General features: G+C 39.7%; 1 protein-coding gene across 3 annotated transcripts; it reads left to right on the top strand.

Moving 5' to 3' along the window:
• The first annotated feature begins 257 nt into the window (after positions 1-257).
• cnrip1b (cannabinoid receptor interacting protein 1b) lies at positions 258-9,717 on the top strand. 3 transcript variants are annotated; one of them, XM_077581783.1, is made up of 4 exons: positions 258-627; positions 1,859-2,003; positions 2,324-2,424; positions 8,472-9,717. In XM_077581783.1, the coding sequence occupies exons 1-4, from the start codon at positions 449-451 to the stop codon at positions 8,659-8,661; spliced, it is 615 nt and encodes a 204-aa protein (XP_077437909.1). In that variant the 5' UTR covers positions 258-448; the 3' UTR covers positions 8,662-9,717. The 3 variants fall into 3 exon arrangements, with proteins under 3 accessions (XP_077437909.1, XP_077437910.1, XP_077437911.1); XM_077581785.1 differs by having other exon boundaries at positions 483-631; XM_077581784.1 differs by having other exon boundaries at positions 261-627; positions 2,324-8,619.
• Positions 9,718-19,823: the final 10,106 nt, after the last annotated feature.

The following is a 19,823-nucleotide window of genomic DNA, read 5'->3' as shown; positions in this document are numbered from 1 at the left end:
ATTACGTTTACTGGTATGATGCAATACTGACATCTTGTGGTTTAACATTGTTATTACATAGATAAAAAGGAGACTATAGATAATCAGATTTTTCTTTTTCACTCATGTTTTTCTTGATGACGGTATCCATGATTACCAATACTATTTTAGACAACGGTGCCTTAAAATAGGATTTTCTCAATTTAATTGGGCAATTAAAGATTAGTGCTGTCAATTTTCGTTGCTCGTCTAGCTCTTATCTTGTGTCCCCAGGGAATCGAGAGAGAGAGTGAGAGAGTGAGAGAGTTAGGGATTATTTTTAGACTAATTCTGCACATTGGATTGGGATTAGAGCAACAGCAGTCCAGGATGCGCGCGCAACACTTTCCTGTTTGCGTGTGAACCCTTTTATATGGACACAGGGACGGTTTGAAACACATCAATCCCGGATTTGGACCTGTGAGTGGACATGGCCGACGTTCCGCAGCTCGTCAAAATTGGTATTTCGCTGAAGACGCTGCCCAACAACACCGCCGTCTACTTCAAATCCGACGGAGCCCGGTTTGGACAAACCCGAACCATCAAGCTGCTCACCGGTTCTAAGTACAAAATCGAGGTGGTGGTTAAACCCGGAGCGGTCGAGGCCACGTAGGTATACGTGCATTTCTGTTTTTATTTGGAGATTTATAAATTTTGGGGTCACTTACTTGTGATTTATTAATCAAACTATGCCAAATTTTTCACCAAATGATAAATATCGTATGGAAAATGCACATAAATGTATGTATCTGTGTGATGCGTTCAGGTGTAAGAAGCCGTGTGATTGGTGACTGTTATCAGGTCGCCACTATTTCGAAAGATGTATTCAGGGGTAAAGGTTATGTCTATGATTCAGCAATTACTGTATCTGGTAAAATAGACATATGGAATGTCACGGGTGTGTGAATGTTGCTGTTAAATTGTTTTGTTTTTTTTAATTAACAGCTATGCCAAAATACAGATAAAGTGCAGATATTTAAATGAATCATGTACAGGTTGTGTGAAAGTAGGTCGACGCACAGGCCATGATGGAAATGTCAGGTGGAATTTGGGACACAGCTGTGGCATAAATCACTTGACCTGGCAGCAAAAAAATTAAATAGAAAAAGGAGCATATTGCGATCAGATGGGCTGGTCGAAGTTCCAGGGCGGCCAAAACATACTGTATGTCAGAACGAAAAGCTAATCAGATCTGTGTTGGTAGCACAAATGAAGGTTAGCTAACAGTGTTATCATGTTCTGTTCAAAATAATTTTTGGTGTGTGTATATGCCTTATTGGATTGTTATAAATGTAAAAAATAAAATAAAAATAAAAACATAGACTGCAAATACTGTAAATGTATAAGTGATTCATTGTTATTCATAATGCAACACTTATGACTTTACTTCCAATTTTCATGAGCTAAACTTAAAGATCAAAGATCTATTTTTGTATACAAAAGGTCTATATATTTATCTCAAATATATAGTTCACAAATCTGTCTAAATCTGTTCCAGAGCACCTCTCCTTTGCGGAGATAATCCAAGATGTCGGTATGTTGATTAGACATCAAGATTATTGCTAAAGTGTGTCTTTGACTGCCCACAATAAAAGGCCACCCAATGTGAAGTTATCTAACTGAGTAAAACGAAAGTTAGCATTCCCATGCTGCTAAGTACAGCCTCTGGTGGTCAGTGAAGGTCGGACGAAATAGAACTGCATTTTTTAGAGCATTTGGTCCACATTTTAAATGTTTGTTCATTGGATTGGGATTAGAGCAACAGCAGTCCAGCATCATTGCTATAATATGGCGTGAAGCATCTACCATTCTTCAAGCTATCTTTTTCTTGGCTTGGCAGGTCGATGAGCTTGGGTGGAGTCACCTTCGCTCTGAAGCGGCAGTCCAAGGACCCCGGGTCGGTGGTTTACACGGGCCTGTATGACACCGAGGGCGTGGCGCACACCAAGAGCGGCGAGAGACAACCTCTTCAGATCAGCATACAGGTACACTTCAACTTTAAAGGGGCAGTGGTGTAGTTTTCTAAACTAAAATGACTTTTTGGCAAGAATTTTACTCAAGAATTTCCTATATAGTAAATAAAAAATAATAATCTTCAAATCAAATCAAATAGAATGTTTTGGGCAGCATGGTAGGGATTTCAACTCCAAATCACTGACCTGAGACAAATGTGTTAACCCATAAGCAACCATGTTATCACATTATTTCCTTTGGGAGAATTTTTTTTATTTTTTTTGTTCATTTTGCCTCCCTGCAGTTATGCGTCAATTTAAAATTTCTTAAAATATTTATGTGTGCGTCGCAGTTCACCGAAGCGGGCGCATTTGAGACGGTGTGGCAGGTGAAGTTCTACAACTACAACAAGCGGGACCACTGCCAGTGGGGCAACAGCTTCAACAGCATTGAGTACGAGTGTAAACCCAACGACACGCACACGCTCATGTGGGTCAACAAGGAGACCTTCGTTTGACGCAAAGACATGCACACGCACACACGTTGGCATGACAACACGTGTGCGTGTAACGCGTGTCAGTTTTAACCATAGACTGAGTTTCACTAATGTCCAATGGAAAGCATTTACACATTTAATGCAAACATTTAAAAAAAAAAATAGGGGGGAAATATTTGCAGGTTCATTTTTTGGGGGAGATGTATAGGCCTTTCATTGGACCAACTGAACTCCAGTTGCCTACTTTTTTTTAACTTTGATATTGCAAAGCATGCATCTCTATTCTATTTTTATTAGTGCTAAAAATGTTTTATTTTTATCCTAATATTATCAGTAATCTTATTGTTTAAGAATAACATCATTTTTATTTAAAAAAATATAAAGAACAACAAAAGCGTTTGTATAGTTTTTTAAATCAAGATAAATAGCACACCATAAATATTGTGCTTTAACAGTAACCTAATTGAATGGAGTGTGTGTGTGTGTGTGTGTGTGTGTGTGTGTGTGTGTGTGTGTGTGAGTGTGAGTGTGTGTGTGAGATCCTGCACGTTAGCTAGTACCACTGATAACAATACTTCTTTTATCCCATATACACATACATAAATGTATAAAATATAATTAAGGTAGATGTATCATAAAATAGCTAAATATCAATTGATTTTCATCACATTGAAGTGTTTTTATGATGTTTTCGTTTTTATTATTAAACCTTTAAAAACCAGGACATAATCAGGACAAGGTTTATTTGCAAATAGAAAATTATCTCGCAAAAAGTACATATTTCTCCATTTGAGCACAACAGGGTACACTTTAAGTTGTTATATGTTTACTAGTTACTACATTGGAACCTTGATTTCACCGAACAAACCGGAAACACATGCCAGTCTGTTGATTTTTGGGTTTCCAGCATCTGGACTGGTAAGCATGAAGACGCAGAAGCAGCAGCAGAAAGAGCAGCACCACGACGGGGATGAAAAGCACATGTTTTCTTCCTGTCAGGGGAGCACAAGGTTCAACAAATCTGAGACATTCACGGCAAAATAACGTTTGCGGGAGATTTGCCGGTTTCGGCAAAATAACCATTGCCTAAACAATCACAAACTAACGCTACAACATTGTCTCTGTAGTATTGTTATGCTACTTTTTCTTATGGTAAAACGTTATGCCACTTTTACACATATTAAAATAGTTCTCAAATGTGTAAAAGACATGTCTGTATTTTTCTTTTCTTCTGCTCCCATGGCCAGTCGTTTTGATTCACAACATTAGCACTGCCCCTTCCAAGGGTATGGCGTGGCCTGGTGCAGCTATTTACATAAAAGTGACACACCGCTAAAACAGGATGTTTTGAACAGAGCGTTTTTTGGCTGATTTAGGGACAGCAAAAATATTAGATCCAAAGTCAATTTTGACGAATGCATGTCACAGTTGTGTCTTTTACACATTTGAGAACTATTTTAGTATGTTGAAAAGTTGAATAACATGAGACTTTTAATTGACAACATGTACATGTAGAGTGAATCCAAGTTAATTGTGGAAGTGGAAACTTTGCAAGAGAATACAGTTTTTATGCATATTCATTTTCTTTCTAGTAAACAAAAGTCTCTTCTTATTCGCATATCCGACGCTTCTTCAAACTAGTACCGGCACTTAAAAATGACTGCAAATGTGAAGTTATCAGCAAACATGTGAAAGTAAAATGTTTGTTTACATTAGCATCGTTGAATGAAGACTGAGTTGTATTTGATATTTTCAAAAATGTGTGACTATTGTCATAAACAACAAATTGTGGTTACAAAAATACGTACATTAGGTATTGGTAAGACTAAATTTTGCCTTTGCGAAACATGTACAATGGATGTGTTAAAAACTCAAAATGTTCCTCATATTCAAAATCGCAAATGCTAGCTTTTTAAGGCACAAAATTAGCTTTTTAGGTTTACAGCAATGTATTGTTAAATGTTAACATTGTCAAAGACTTTAAATAGTCTTATTTAGAAAACATGCATGTCATCTTGACAAAAACTAGAAAATATCTCTAAATAGTGTCTTTTTTTTAAAATACAAATTATTGAACAATATAAAGCAGTGGTGGGCAAACTCGGTCCTCAAGGGTGTTAACATTTTTACTGTTTCATTTTATATTTTAACTGTTTTGAATTTAGTTATAGCTGTGTAGAAGTCGTTTAAAGTTGTTTTGTTACGGAGGGACACGAAGTCCTTGATTTTGGATTTTACTACGACATTGAACTATACACGTACGTGGTGACGACAGTTTTTGTTTACGGAAGTATCGTCACGTTGGTTATGCGCAGCTGAAGAAACATTAAAAGAATTTTAAGACGAACAGGTTGACGTAGCGGATTTATTACGCCACTGCTAAGAAATCGATAGATCCTTGGATATTCATTTATTATTAAGTGAGGTACCGGTTGACGTAGCAGCTTTATTACGCCACTACTAAGAAATCGATAGATCCTTGGATATTTATTTATTATTAAGAGAATTTTAAGAGGCACAGGTTGACGTAGCGGCTTTATTACGCCACTGCTAAGAAATCGATAGATCCTGATATTTATTTATTTGTCGCGGAAGCGATATTTCATGTTTGTCTGTAGTTATTTTTTATTATTTAATTTCTAATTTTTTTATTTTTATTGGGGGGGCGTAATGAGCTATATTGTCGAATAATTGATTGTGGTACCACAAGTGAGATGTCACTGAATTAATAAATATTAATACAACTTGAATATAATAATAACTAAGGAGGTGAATAATTAATATAAGTAATGGGGGCGCTTTTGACCGCGACACCCAATGGTTTGACCTGATAGTACTTCCGGTTGATAGTCGGAACTTATTCTTGGATGTATAAATTGAAAGCGTTTCCGGGGTTGTAATCGGGGCGTTGCCCGCGAAACATAGACGTGAAATGTATGTGTTATTGAACGACTGGATGCAGATTTGTTGTGAAAAAGATTGGTTCCCACCGTTAAAATCTACGGTTTGCTTGATATCTTTGATGAAAGCGGTTGAGCTTGCATGTGTACGTAAACGGTAATCACTAGAATGTTGGCTTTGGGTAGTTCTGTGAAGATCGCTCGGATGGTTAATGATAATGGTTTATACATATTGCATATAATAATAAATAAGGGTGTAAGTAATCTAGAGTCAGTAATGGAAGGTGAATTTGACTGTGATAGTGTGTGGTTTGACCCCGTGTCGGCAGTATGTATGATATGTGTGAATTGAAGGGAATATTCTTTGTTATAAAATGACCAGGGGTAAATTGTGTGATTGTTGCGCTTGTATGTGCCTGCAAAAGGTTGAGAAGTTGACAAACAATTGTTGAACAATTGGATTGAGAACTGGGAGAGAGAGTGGATGAGAAATGTATGTATGGATATTTGTATTTTTTTTTCTCCTTAATGTCTTCAACTGTATGTTTGGAGATGTCTATGAGAAAATTGAAAAAGGCTTGTTCTAGTGTTGTCTGTTATATAAAAAAAGAAGAAGAAAAAGGAAGGGAGAGCTTGTTGTAGAAAATAATTTATTCGTTGTCTCCAGATGTGTGTGAGAGATGAGACTGGTGTGATAATGGCGCTTGCCTTTCGAATGAGAAGGTGGTAAAATGGGGGTGTGTGTGATGTTGAAAAACAGGTTTTAATTAACTTACCTTGGAGGAGGCTTGTGGTACTTTGTGTCAGGCACCCCGCTGCAGAGAGCTGTTAAGGAACAGATGTTAGAAGCAGGTGATATCCGTATGCTTTTGTATAATTAGGTCCGCTTTTATAGTTGAATGAAAACAAATAAATGTTTTTTAGTTTTTCTTTAATAAAAAAACTTTTTATTGTTTATTTTTTTTCCTCTTTCCTCCCTGATAATTTGGCTCGTAGGCGAGAAAATTATTTAGCCTTTGTTTTCCCTCTCTGAGTTTCATTCCAGAATCTGGTGTCCATTTTGAGGGGCTTTCCCGAGACTTAGGCACAGTCCGTGGAAGGAACTTCCCCATGCTGACGTTGACCGGTGGTTGTCACATCTTAAACATAATTTGAGGTGACATCTAATGAAAAAGAGTCTAAGGTAGACAAATACGAAAGTACAGAAACACTACTTGCTATGGTGTAGTTGAAATTTAAAAAAATAAATTTTAAAAAAAGCAGGAAGTGAACTCTCTTGCTGTGATCTCATCTCCCTCTGTCGATTACGGGTGCATAATGTATCAAGCAGGTACAATCATTGGCCAAGGTGTTTTCCTTGAGTGGCCCAAAATGTGCTGAACGGCCTGGTCATTGGGCCCACGATTGCAGACAGCGACCTCCTGCGTCTGGTTGGTGTAAAGAGTGGCCAGCAAACTGCACGTGGCTACATTCGAGGAGAGAAAAGCGGCCGCAGACAGCAACAATGATGGTACACCGTGTATCCACACGCACAGTGACTGTTCACAGACTCTTTTGCATTGGTTTTGGTTGCGCATAACTGTCCAGTCAATTTTTTGAGCAGACATCTCAACTCTCATCACTGCTGCCTTGATGAACTTATCCTGGAATTTCTAGTGACACCTCAGTGCCCGTTTTGAACATTGCCCTGCGCAGCTGCTGACATCTACTGGGCAGGAATGGATATTGACTCCAGTTGTTGGCTCAAAGCTGGGATTCGTCACCTCAGGTCTTATGATGTGGTTACTGATTGTATGCATTGCACTCTGTGCTATGTCAGATAGGGAGATGTGATCTATAGCAAGGCATTTCAGGAAATTGAAAAACAACATATGTGAATTTGAAATAGGATAATGGTAAAATTTATTTCAATCTTAATTACTCTATTTTCCGTCACTTGATGCTTATTGGGTTTAGTCTACTAAATTTATACCCACTTTCTTTTTGGAGCACCAGCTTCTGGATTGGCACCATGGAAGTGAAACAAACAACAGCGAGTTTGCTGGTTACTTTTGGATTTTCCTCACATCACTGTGATCCATGAATCCCACTGATGTTAATCTTTGTAAAGTCTACCCTGTTGTGTTTTACATGCCCCACTACTCTGAAGAAAATGTGGGATTGATTAGCATTTCAGGAACAATTGACGGTTTGCTCAAAGCAGTTGTGATATTTTCCGCTCTGATTATAACACGCTTATTTTACCCGTTGAGAAGGTAGATATTTGAAAGTTTCGTGTAATTTGTAACCAGAAATAGATTAATGTGGTTGTTCTATATCACAATTGCCTGATTAAAAGGCTTTTGTTCTTTAAGACATCTGTGTCAGTTGATAGCTCCACAGGAGGTGATCAAGCTGTGACAGGAAAAAAAAGTAAGTTCCAGAGGAGACAACAAGATGAAGCATATAGCGAAAATAAGGTAAATATGTTCCATTTCAGAAACAACTGAAGGATCTCTCCCCAGGGTGCTCACGGTCCGGCCGGACGTGACAGCTCTGGGGTCAGATGTTGTTTTTATGGTTTTCACTGACATGATAAAACCAGCGTCAGGAATACAGACATTTGCTGGTGATAGTTAGATTCCTTTTTATTTATGGCTGGAGGCACATTCATGCAAATCTAAAACAGTACATATCATGGTAAAAAAAATTTGATCAGACAATGGAACCCATTTCAAACAAAATTTATAAACTGTAGAAAAGGCATTGGGATTAAAACACATTCGGTTCAGTATATTATCCCTAAATCCCAAGGACAGATTAAAGAAAAAATCAAAATATCAAAGAATTGGCCTCATCAAATTTGAATTGGCTACAAGATTTTCATTGTTGCATTAATGAATGTGCAAATGTCATTAAACTCAGCCACAGGCTGGATTCTGATTGAATGTCACAACAAACAGAATTTTTTCCGGATCCAACAGCACGTTCCAGGACCTACAGAACTTAAACAACTAACATTTACTAACTCCCAACTAACAAAAACTACCAGATGCTCTTTCAAAAAGAAAGAATTGTGAATATGTATGTTTATAAGTGACTAAATGAAAATGTTCTGCACCCAGATGGTCTAAACCCCACGGGGTGATGGAGAGGTCATCTGGTGCAGTTCACTGCACAAGAGAGAGGGGGACACATCGTTCCACATCGTTCCACATCGTTCCACATCTTGTCTACCAGGCCCGCCGGCTCTGGCTCAGCGCTCCCACCAGCGGGAACCACCTGATGATTCGACTGGAAAACCACGCCTGCTGATCCAGTGTCCGGCTGTCTGGTTGCTCGCGGAGGAAGTCATTCAATGGAGATTGAGTCAAGTGCCCTTTTTCCGGGCATCATTCCACAAAGATTGAGTCACACTTTGGGAAGATAATCCCGGTGACCAATCCTTGGATCTCTGGCAGTTGACCAGGCTTCTGAAAGAAGCTGACAACGCCCTTTTCATTAAAAAACAAACAAAACAAAACTGACAAACGCCCTTTTCATTCAACAAAGAACTTCATCACTGGATGGCTTCAAAGCGGGAACACGTCTCCATCTGCTGCTACATCACGACACTCTTTCCTGAACATAACCACAACACATTTGTGTTATGCCCCACATATGATATGCTTATTTCACAGAAAAATATTTTGATGAATCAAATTGTTCTTTAATGCCATATGACTGCTAAAATACATTCATTGTTGCTTGCTTCTGCTTCTTATTTTAATGATAATGTCTACTCTCCCCACACAACCCTTGCTTAATGTTGCGCCAACCGTTTGCGACGATGAAGATCCCGCTGGAATCTTTCTGTAAAAATGTTTAAATGTTTATTTTGGGCTCTTTAGAGCCCAATTGAGGGAATGTTAACATTGTTAACATTTTTACTGTTTCATTTTATATTTTAACTGTTTTGAATTTAGTTATAGCTGTGTAGATGTACTGTAGATGTAATTATGTTAACTCAATATAGCTTGATGAGTAATGCTTTTGTTATTTTTGTTATCTTTGTTCTCTTGCCTGGAAAAGACAAAGTTAATAAGTTTATTTTATTTATCTAAAGAAGACTTTCTGTTTGTCAGAAATCCGGTCTAAAAAAGTTCAAGGACGAGCTAGGATACTGCTGTCGAAGTCTAATCTGATTTTTGCACCTGCAAGAACTCTGCGAAGGCGGGGGGAAAAGCGATTTCCTGTAAACACTGTTTTCCATAAATGTGCCGTGTATCCATTAGGGAGACACACATTTGGACATAACACTGCTTGGGTGAATTCATTTGTGTCATCAGAAACTTTCTGAATAAACCTTGCAAGGAAACCTCTTCACAAGAATCTCAACTCTGATTTATTTAAACACGCAAAAGAGAACAAAAATACTTGTATTCTAACAAGGGCCAGCGTCCTGCAGGTTTTGGAGGTTTCCCTGCTGCAACGCAACTGATTCCAATTAACAGGGTCATTACCAAGCTTATGCAGAGCTTGCTGATGCTGATCATATATCAGCTGTGTTGGAGAAGGGAAACATCCAAAACCTGCAGAACTCGGGCCCTCGAGGACTGAGTGTGCCCACCACTGATCTAAAAATTTGAAAATGGCTTCCTCTCTTTGATGATGCAATGTTAATGGTCATACAAACATGCTATTTTTGGGGTCTCCTGATAAGTGACAATTTTGGCCCGACAGCAGCGATATGTTTGCTTTGTCTATTGAGTGTTTCCAAGGTGCAGACACAAATGATGTGTGTGCAGATAGCATGTATGCAGTATGTGTTGATTGTGAATCCAATGCTTGTAAATAATGTATGCTTACCTATAGGACAAGGAATGTCAGAACTTTCAGTGCAGATGACTGGGAATAGAAAATGACAACATCAGACCCAGAGCTTGCCCACTACCTCAAATAGTGGTCCAACTGAGTGGAGCAGTGTGATTCTATCAACACCCCAAAGCTAATTGGACTCGGGGCACTCTTCGTCGTCCGATTGAACGTCCGCCTGAGCAGAAGTGCTCGGTTGTGCTCCGCGTTTTCCGGCGTTAGCATCGCTAACCGGTGAGGCTTTATGACGTGATCATAGCCGCCGCGTCAACGCTTCCAACTTCGGCGTCAACCTCGGAGTCACCATCATCATCATCGTCGTCATCAATGTGCTCTTTAGCATTGGTCGATGCTTTTCGTCTTTGAAAAAAATGCTCAAGCGTGAGCTGCTTGCAACCGGTCGCCATTATGGATTCCTCAGTCATTGTCCCCTCAACACTCTAGCTCCGCCTCACGTCTTCTACTGACGCCTACCCAATCTTGTCCAAAGAGAGTCATTGCTGCCATCTAGGGGCCAAAAATAGGCATTATACTAACTAGATCTGCTTGATACTTTCAGCACAGCTGGCCAAGGCTTTCCTCCACCCGTTTCCAAAAAAAAAAAACTTGGTGAACGTCTTTTAATGTCTTTGGCGCTCCTCTGTAGGATTTTAATAAACGTTATTTAACGTTTTTGGCAGTCAAAGAGTTAAGAGTTGTTTATGTTTGTGTTAGGAAAAGACTTTCAGGGCTGGCTTTAATTTCAATCGAGCACACCTCGAGTGAAATCACTGAATCTTGAACATATTGTCATGTTTGGATTCTGTTTTCCTTGTGTGTTTTCCTTGGTCTTGTTAAGTGTGATCCTGCCCTTCCTCGTGTGATCCAATCAGTGCCCTCAGCCACTTGTGTCTTGCCCCAGGTGTGTCTTGTTGTGTCGTTAGCGTCTGTGTATTTAGTCTGCTGTTTCCCCTCTGTCTGTGTCGGTTCATTGCCTTTCCTCTTGTCATGCTGTCTGTTTTTGCCTTGTCTTTCCCCATGTCATGCTGCTCGTTTTTGCCTTGTTGGTCCTCCCATGTTTTGCATTTGTTTGCCTCCTTGGAGTTTGTTGTTTTTGTTTGTGGACAGTACATCGTTTACCTTCTTGTTTTTGGTTTAATTAAATCCCTCTTGTGACTGAACCTCGGCCTCCTCGCTCTGTCTTCCCGCATTTGGGTCCTCAAGCTCCCCCATCCTGACACATATAGCCTAATGCTTTTGCACAAGCCAAATCAAGGAAGCACCACTTATGAAAATGGCTTGAACATATGTTGAATCAATGTTGAATCAACCAAGTTTTGGCTTTTGCACAGTTTAATAACTTCAATATTGAATATACAGTGCAAGTAGTTTGGACACACTTTCTTATTCAATGCATTTGCTTTATTCTCATGGCTGGTTACTTTGTAGATTCTCACTGAAGGCATCAAAAATATGTATGAACTGATGTGGAGTTATGTACTGTGGTGGATACACTTACCACCACCATCTAATGTCAGTATTGTTTGAATTTGCTTTAGCTTGATTACTAAATTATTTAATATTTTCAGTTGATATTAAGTAAGTAATTACTTTTAATGTAGCCGCAAGGGAGCACAAGCCAGTGTCCTCTTGTGCCGGTCCCAAGCCCGGATAAATACAGAGGGTTGTGTCAGGAAGGGCATCCGACGTAAAAACTTTGACCAAATCAAACATGCGAATCAAATATATGACTTCCATACCTGATCGGTCGAGGCCCGGGTTAACAACTGCCATCAGTGGTGTTGACCTACAGGGTGCCGGTGGAAACTGGACTACTGTTGGTCGAAGGAGAGGAGGAAAGAGAAGAGGAACACCAAGAGTCTAGGACTGAGAGTAGGGACTTTGAATGTTGGAACTATGACAGGGAAAGGTAGAGACTTGGTTGACATGATGCAGAGGAGGAAGGTGGACATATTGTGTGTTCAGGAGAACAGATGGCAAGGGAGCAAAGCTAGAAGTTTAGGAGCAGGGTTCAAGTTATTCTATCATGGTGTAGATAGGAAGAGAAATGGACTAGGAGTTATCGTGGAGGAGTTTGTTAGGAACGTCCTGGAGGTAAAAGAGTGTCAGATAGAGTGATGAGCCTGAAGCTAGGAATCGAAGGTGTGATGATCAATGTTGTTAGTGGGTATGTGCCACAGGTTGGATGTGAGCTGGAGGAGAAGGAAAACTTTTGGTTGGACCTTAATGAAATGATGCAGAGCATCCCTAGAAGTGAGAGAGTTGTCATTGGTGCAGACTTCATTGGACACGGTGCAGGAAACAGAGGTGATGAGAATGTGATGGGCAAGTTTGGTATCCAGGAGAGGAACGCAGAAGGACAGATGGTGGTTGACTTTGCAAAAAGAATGGAAATGGCTGTTGTGAATAGTTTCTTCCAGAAGAGGCAGGAACATAGTGTGACCTACAAGAGTGGAGGTAGGAGTGCACAGGTATACTACATTTTGTGTAGATGGTGTAATCTGAAGGAGATCAGCGACTGCAAAGTAGTGGTAGGTCAGAGTGTAGCCAGACAGCATATGATGGTAGTGTGTAGGATGACTCTAGTGGTGAGGAAGAGAAATACGGCAAAGGCAGAGCAGAGGACGAAATGGTGGAAGCTGAAAAAGGAAGAGTGTTGTATGACTTTCAGGAAGGAGTTGAGTCAGGCTTTGGATGGTCAGGAGGTGCCTCCAAATGACTGGATAACTACAGAAAATGTGATCAGGGAGACAGGTAGGACAGTCCTTGGTGTGTCATCTGGAAGAAAAGGAGACTTGGTGGTTGTTGGAATTTATTTCTATATTAATATAAACTCAAGTTAATAATCTGACTCCAATTTGTGACCTTACCAAACTATCACCCACCCAACAATAGCGTGCTCGTTCTGCAATAGAAAGGTATCAGGAAGCCGGCATTTTCACACACGAGTGGATTTATTCCTAACACTCAAATCTAATACAAAACAGCTGGGGTCCCGGGTCCCTATCAATACAATTCTATACGTCTCTGTCTCAAGCAGCCGACGTAGTCTCATCCGAGTTGCCCCAGTGAATAGTTATACTACACAATATTTAAATGACACAGAAACAAAGGCATCCTGACATTATTCTATTGGCTACGTGTTTTCTGCAGTTTAACTTTAGCTTGCTTTTCATTGGCCGATCTTCATCCGCAGCGTCACTGGATGGCTTCTCCTGTTTTGTACTTTTCCGCCCCGGTGTAAAACAAATGTGGTTTACAACATACTTTGAGCTTATCGCGGCTCTGCATCTCCCCTTGCAATTAGCATCCTTTGTTCTGAAACATTCCATTCCTGCAACCCCCACTTGCATCACACACATCCTGTATTTCACCCCCACTCACACAAACTCTTATATTCCTTTATGGTGGAATGAGGAGGTACAGAAGTGGATCCAGAGAAAGAGGTTAGCTAAGAAGAAGTGGGACACTGAGAGAACTGACAAAAGTAGATAGGAGTACAGGGAAATGCAGCGTGGGGTGAAAGTAGAAGTGGCAAAGGCCAAACAAGGGGGCTTACGATGACTTGTGTGCTAGGTTGGATAGTAAGGAGGGAGAGATTGATCTATACAGGTTGGCAAGGCAAAGAGACAGAGATGGGAAGGATGTACAACAGGTTAGGGTAATAAAGGATAAGGATAGAAGTGTGTTGACAGATGCAAGTAGTGTGATGGGAAGATGGAAAAAGTATTTAGAAGAGTTGATGAATGAGGAAAGTGAGAGAGAACGAAGAGTAGAAGAGGTGACTGTTGTGGACCAGGAAGTAGCAAAGATGAGTAAGGATGAAGTGAGAAGGGCATTGAAGAGGATGAAGTGTGGACAGGCACTTGGTCCTGATGATATACCTATGGAGGTATGGAAATGTCTAGGACAGGTAGCAGTAGAATTCTGACTGGGTTGTTCAACAGGATCTTAGATAGTGAGAAGATGCCTGAGGAATGGAGGAGAAGATTGCTAGTGCCCATTTTTAAGAACAAGGGAGAGTGCAGTTGTGGCAACAACAGAGGAATAAAGCTAATGAGCCAGACAATGAAGCTATGGAAAGAGTAGTTGAAGCTAGGCAGAGGTGTACATTTGTGAGCAGCAGTGTGGTTTCATGTCAAAAAAAAGAGTACCACAGATGCAGTATTTGCTTTGAGGATGTTGATAGAGAAGTACAGAGAAGGTCAGAAGGAGCTGCATTGTGTCTTTGTAGATCTGGAGAAAGCTTACGACAGGGATTTCAAGATTATGGAGGAGCTGGCAGCAGTGAGATCAATGAAAGGATCAACCACGGGGAGTGATTTGTTCAAGGAGGTAAACGCATGCATGCATGGACAAGCTTGAACTGAAATGGGACAAACTGGTAAGAGTCACTACCGATGGTTGTCCGAATCTAACCGGGAAAAATGTAGAATTTATAAAACTGATGCTAGATAAAGTGACTGAACTTGACGTAGCACATAAATTGGTGTTTATTTATTGTATTATTCATCAGCATGCGTTGTGTAAGCACTGTTGAAACTAGGGCTGGGCGATATGGCCAAAAAATAAAATCTTAATTTTTAGAGACATTCAGGACAATTACAATTTTAATCGATTTTAATCTAATAAACTCAACAAACATTTATTTAAAGGTTTAATTTATTCAAAAATCATTCCTGTGCAAAATGTTCAGACAACAATAATGTATACTGATTCTAAATTAGTTTTGACATAAACTTAACATTCATAGTTTTTTCTTAAATGCCACAGTTAGGTAGTTGGTAGCTATTGCAATACCCATCCAGCATTCTGCCACAAAAACATTTGAATGTAACACAAAATAAGAACAACAGCTTTTAATAATCCAAAAGACAAAATTTGATTTCACGATTTAGAAAATTTTCAACGATTCGATTTTCAAAATGACGATGTATCGGATTAATTCAATTTATTGCCCAGCCCTAGTTGAAACTTAGCATTGTTATTGATGTTGTAACTGGTGTATTTAGACCAGAAAAGTCCTTTAGTCCGCTTGTTTGGTCCGGACCAAAAGCGGACTTTATTTTTTTCGTTTGTTTTTTTTCGACTGTGTGACAATCTGTGCTCCCATTGGACAAAAATGACTAGGGCTGAACGCATAACCAAACCCGGAAATAGAGGAAAACATGAAATTCCGACGTGCTGCATATAACCTGCATATTTGTGGCGTTATTAGATGCAAGATATTTTGCGAGCGTCACTGGCAGCTCATTCAACGGAGGTTCTGATTATGAATGAATCTAGCACAATATTCAATACCGGGCAATATTCCCCCCGCAATGCTTGGCTACAATGGATTGTTAAACCCAAAAAGGCGCATATGTCCTACAGTTGGGGCTGATCAGCCGTGGTTTGTATTCAGACTGCGAAGCGAACCGCACCGAGACCAACTCAAAAAGTGGGTCTCGGTCTGCTTGTTTGGGCCGCACAAGGATTTGTTTGTGTGTATTCAGACCTGCACAAAAGGTCCGGATCAGTGTGGGAAACGAAATCTGGTCCGTTTAAAGACCAAACAGTGCAGGTCTGAATACACCCAAGACAGTTAACTTTATCAGGGCACGAGCATTAAATCACAGGCAGTTTGTTGCACTTTTAGAAGAGCATGATGATGAACATGGTGACATCAGGTACCATACAGCTGTCAGATGGCTTAGCCTGGGCAAAGTGCAGGGCTTAAAGTACTTCGGCACAGTGCCGGATTTCCGGCGTAAGAGCCACCAGCGCAATGACAAATCCAGCGAAGTTAACAGTTTACCTGTGGGGAATATTTGACACGTCTGGCAAAACACCGCCAATGCGGAGAGAAGGCCAACTTCAAAATAAACCTTCCCATACCAAGTAATCTGTGGAGTGCAATGCCCCCCCCCCCCCCCAAAAAAATCGCTTTTATTTTGAAGTTTTTCCTGAAAGCGTTTTGGCTGTTGCAGCGCAACGGATGACTTAACGCGTCCTGCGGAACGTGTGTCTGCCGTTCTTATTGCCGCCGTAAACAATTGCGACCAAAGTCAACAAAACAACTTCGTACAGTAATCACGTTCGATCGCCAATTAAAGGCACTAAACGAAGACTGAATTACGCTGGCATTGTATTGCACGGTGCCTATTGCCAGTGTTTTGGGTTTCTACAGTGTTAGAGTGCCAACGGTGCACTTGCGGCTGCAGCTAGAGCCAATCGGACTACTTTTCAAAGACTAGCTACTTCTAGACTTCTAATCGACGTGATGATTGCTGACAGCGGGACACAGTTGCCGTTCCTAGAGATGAGTTTAATAAACCGACCTTACTCAATTGTGCAGTTGACGGTCGGCAAAATCACAACTGTGGTTCTGACGTCACTTTGTCTCACGGACCACTACTACTACTACTACTTAACTCGGAATTTCATTTAAAAAATCAGTCATGGAATAAGGACAGGTAAAACAAAAATAACACAAAATACATTAATAATTATCATAAGTGGGTAAATGAATAAGTCAATTGAAATAACACGAGTAGATAAGTAAATAAAATAAATAAATGAATAATAAAATACAGCAGGCACCATAAAACATTGAAATGATGATGAGTCTCATGCCGAGTCAAACGCCAAAGAACAAAGATGTGTTTTAAGAGTGGAAAGAGAGGGAGGTTGCCTAATGTTTAAGGGAAGGTCATTCCAAAATCCATGGTGGGAGATTTGTCGAAAATCTCCCGAACTTTTTAGACTGGAAAATAATGAGCGGCTAAGCACAATTTAAGTAAAAAAAAAAAAAAAAGAGTAAATTATCTCGAAAAAAAAGTTGGTCGAACATTATTAAGTGGAAATATATTTTTAATGTCTTCTCTATTCATAATTGTTCTTTTACCATGTGAAAATGTTTATTTTTATCCAAATACCTGATTATTCAATAGAATTTTCCATAGGATATTTGAATACCTAAATATTCGATAGCTGCAGCACTAGAGGGGACTGCAACCCGCAGTGCTATGCTGTACGATACATAATATAAATGGATAATGAAAGAGATTACCTAGGGAAGACTGGCCATCGGGAATTTCATGAGTTTCCCAAATGGCCAGTCCATCAATGGCGACAAATCCAATTGTGATGGCTTGATGTCGGTCGATCAACGAATCGGCATGTTGGACACTGCACCACCTTAGTTTTTTTTTTTTTTTTTACCTTAAGCCCTGAAAGTGTTAAAAGATTTTGGGACCTAAAAGCAGAGATTCAAGATTTTTGTGAGATTAAAGGCAAAAACATCCCTGAGCTCTTAGATGGAGACTGGATTGCAGATTTAGCATTTTCTGTTGACGTGACTGCACTGATGAACAAACTGAACACTAAACTGCAAGGCAGGGGCCTTTTTGTCCATGAAATGCATAACCTGGTCAAGGCTTTCATGAGAAAGTTGCAGTTTCTTTCAAATCAACTAGAGAACAAAAGTCTCACTTACATGCAAACCCTGAAAGAAGTCAAACCATCAGATAGTCACCTCTGTAGGTACTCAGCTATGTTAGGAGACCTGCACAGTGAGTTTTCAAGACGATTTAAAGATTTTGAAAACATTGAGGATGAAATGCACCTGATTTCCTCTCCCTTTGCATGCAATGTGGATAATGCACCCACTGATGTTCAGCTGGAGCTCATAGACTTGCAGTCTGATACAATTCTGGCAGAGCACTTTAAGTCAGCATCACTGCTTGAGTGAGTTCTATTCATCTCGCAGGGAGGAGAATTTTCCAAACATGAGGAAACATGCTCAGAAGATGTTGGTTCTTTTTGGATTTACCTATACATACATGTGAGCAAACATTCTCAGTTGTGAAGTTTACTAAATCCAGGTACAGGTCCTCTCTTACTGATGATCATCTGTCAGATGTGCGACACATCTCCACCTTAAGCATTCAACCTGACCTTGATGATCTTGTTAAAGCTCAAGAGAGGCTAGTTTTCTCTCACTAAGCAAGAAAAAAAAAACATTAAAATATGTTTTTTTCTGCACTGTTTGGCAGTTTGTTAAAAAATGTTGTGAGTTATGTTACATTATTGTGGTATCTTAATAGAAAGTTAAGTTAAAAATAAAGCATTGTGTTAATGTGAATAAAAAAACTGTCAAAAATGTAGCAAACTTAACTCAGTTTTTATAATTTCACTGAATACATTATTTTTTGGGGAAAACAACCTCACTCTCTCTTTATCTAACAATAACACACACTCTTACCAGCTTCTGCTAACAATACAATTTACTTATTTCAATGTAGAATTAAAATTAATTACTAGAGTAGATATCAAACTTTTGGTCCGGCCCTCCGCAATATTTTCTGCTTTTCATTTGGCCCCTGGGGAAAAATGATTGCCCACCCCTGAAGTAAGCAGTACTTAATAATCTTTTACTGAATACTTAATTTTAGGATGTATGTATGTATGTATGTATTTTTATATAAACCCAATTCCCAAAAAGTTGGGTGACTACAAATTGTGAATAAAAACTGAATGCAATTATGTAGGAGTGCCAAATTTCAATATTTTGTTCAGAATAGAACATAGATGACAGGTCAAAAGTTTAAACTGAGAAAATTTATAATTTTAAGGGAAAAATATGTTGATTGTAAATTTCATGGTGCCAACAAATCAAAAAAAATTGGGACAGATAGCAATAAGAGGCTGGAAAAGTCAATTGCACTTATTTAAAAAAACAGCTGGAAAACCATTTACCACTAATGAGGTCCATTGGCAACTTGATTAGAGTATAAAAAGAGTTATCGGAGTTGCAGTGTCTCTCAGAAGCGAAGATGGGTAGAGAATCACCAATTCCTCCAATGTTGTGCAGAAAGATAGTGGAGAAATATCAGAATGGTGTTTACAAGCGAAAAATTACAAAAAGGTTGAAGTAATCATCATCTACAGTGCATAACTTCATCAAAGAGTCAGAGAATCTGGAACAATCTCTGTGTAAGGGTCAAGGCCGAAAAATCATACTCGATGCCAATGATCTTTGGGCCCTTAAATGGCACTGCACCGCAAACAGGAATGCTTACTGTAAGGGAGATCACAGAAAGGGCTCAGCAATACTTCCAGAAAACATTGTGGGTGAACACAATCCACCTTGCCAGCCGCCGTTGCCAGATGAAACTCTACAGCACAAAGAAGAAGATTTCTAAAGCAGACCAAGAAGCGCAGGCGTTTCTTTGGGCCAGGGGTCATTTAAAATAGTGTGGGGCAAAGTGGAAACCTGTTTTGTGGTCAGGCAAAGATTCAAAGTTCTTTGTGGAAAACTGGGGCGCTATATGATACTGACTAAAGAGGACAAGGACAGCCCAAGTTGTTATCAGCACTCAGTTTATAAGCCTCCATCTGTGATCGTATAGGGTTGCATGAGTGCGTGTGGCATGGGCAGCTTCCACATCTGGAAACGCATCGTCAATGCAGAAAAGTATATTCAGATTTGAGAACAACATGTGCTCCCATCCAGGCATCATCACTTTCAGAGATCTTGCATTTCTCAACACGGTAATGCCAGGCCACATGCAGCACCAATTAAAACATCATGGCTGCGTAGGAAAAGGATCCGGGTGTTGAAATGGCCAGCCTGCAGTCCA

The sequence above is a fragment of the Vanacampus margaritifer genome, chromosome 12 (assembly GCF_051991255.1).
Source record: "Vanacampus margaritifer isolate UIUO_Vmar chromosome 12, RoL_Vmar_1.0, whole genome shotgun sequence".
NCBI classification, from domain to species: domain Eukaryota; kingdom Metazoa; phylum Chordata; class Actinopteri; order Syngnathiformes; family Syngnathidae; genus Vanacampus; species Vanacampus margaritifer.
This window is presented reverse-complemented; position numbering and strand designations above follow the sequence as displayed.

Excerpts from the sequence above, each read along its gene's own strand:
- cnrip1b (XM_077581783.1), top strand. The coding sequence starts at position 449 with ATGGCCGACGTTCCGCAGCTCGTCAAAATTGGTATTTCGCTGAAGACG. Across the intron at positions 628-1,858 it reads CCCGGAGCGGTCGAGGCCAC|GTCGATGAGCTTGGGTGGAG; the intron begins GTAGGTATACGT and ends TTGGCTTGGCAG. Across the intron at positions 2,004-2,323 it reads CTCTTCAGATCAGCATACAG|TTCACCGAAGCGGGCGCATT; the intron begins GTACACTTCAAC and ends TGTGCGTCGCAG.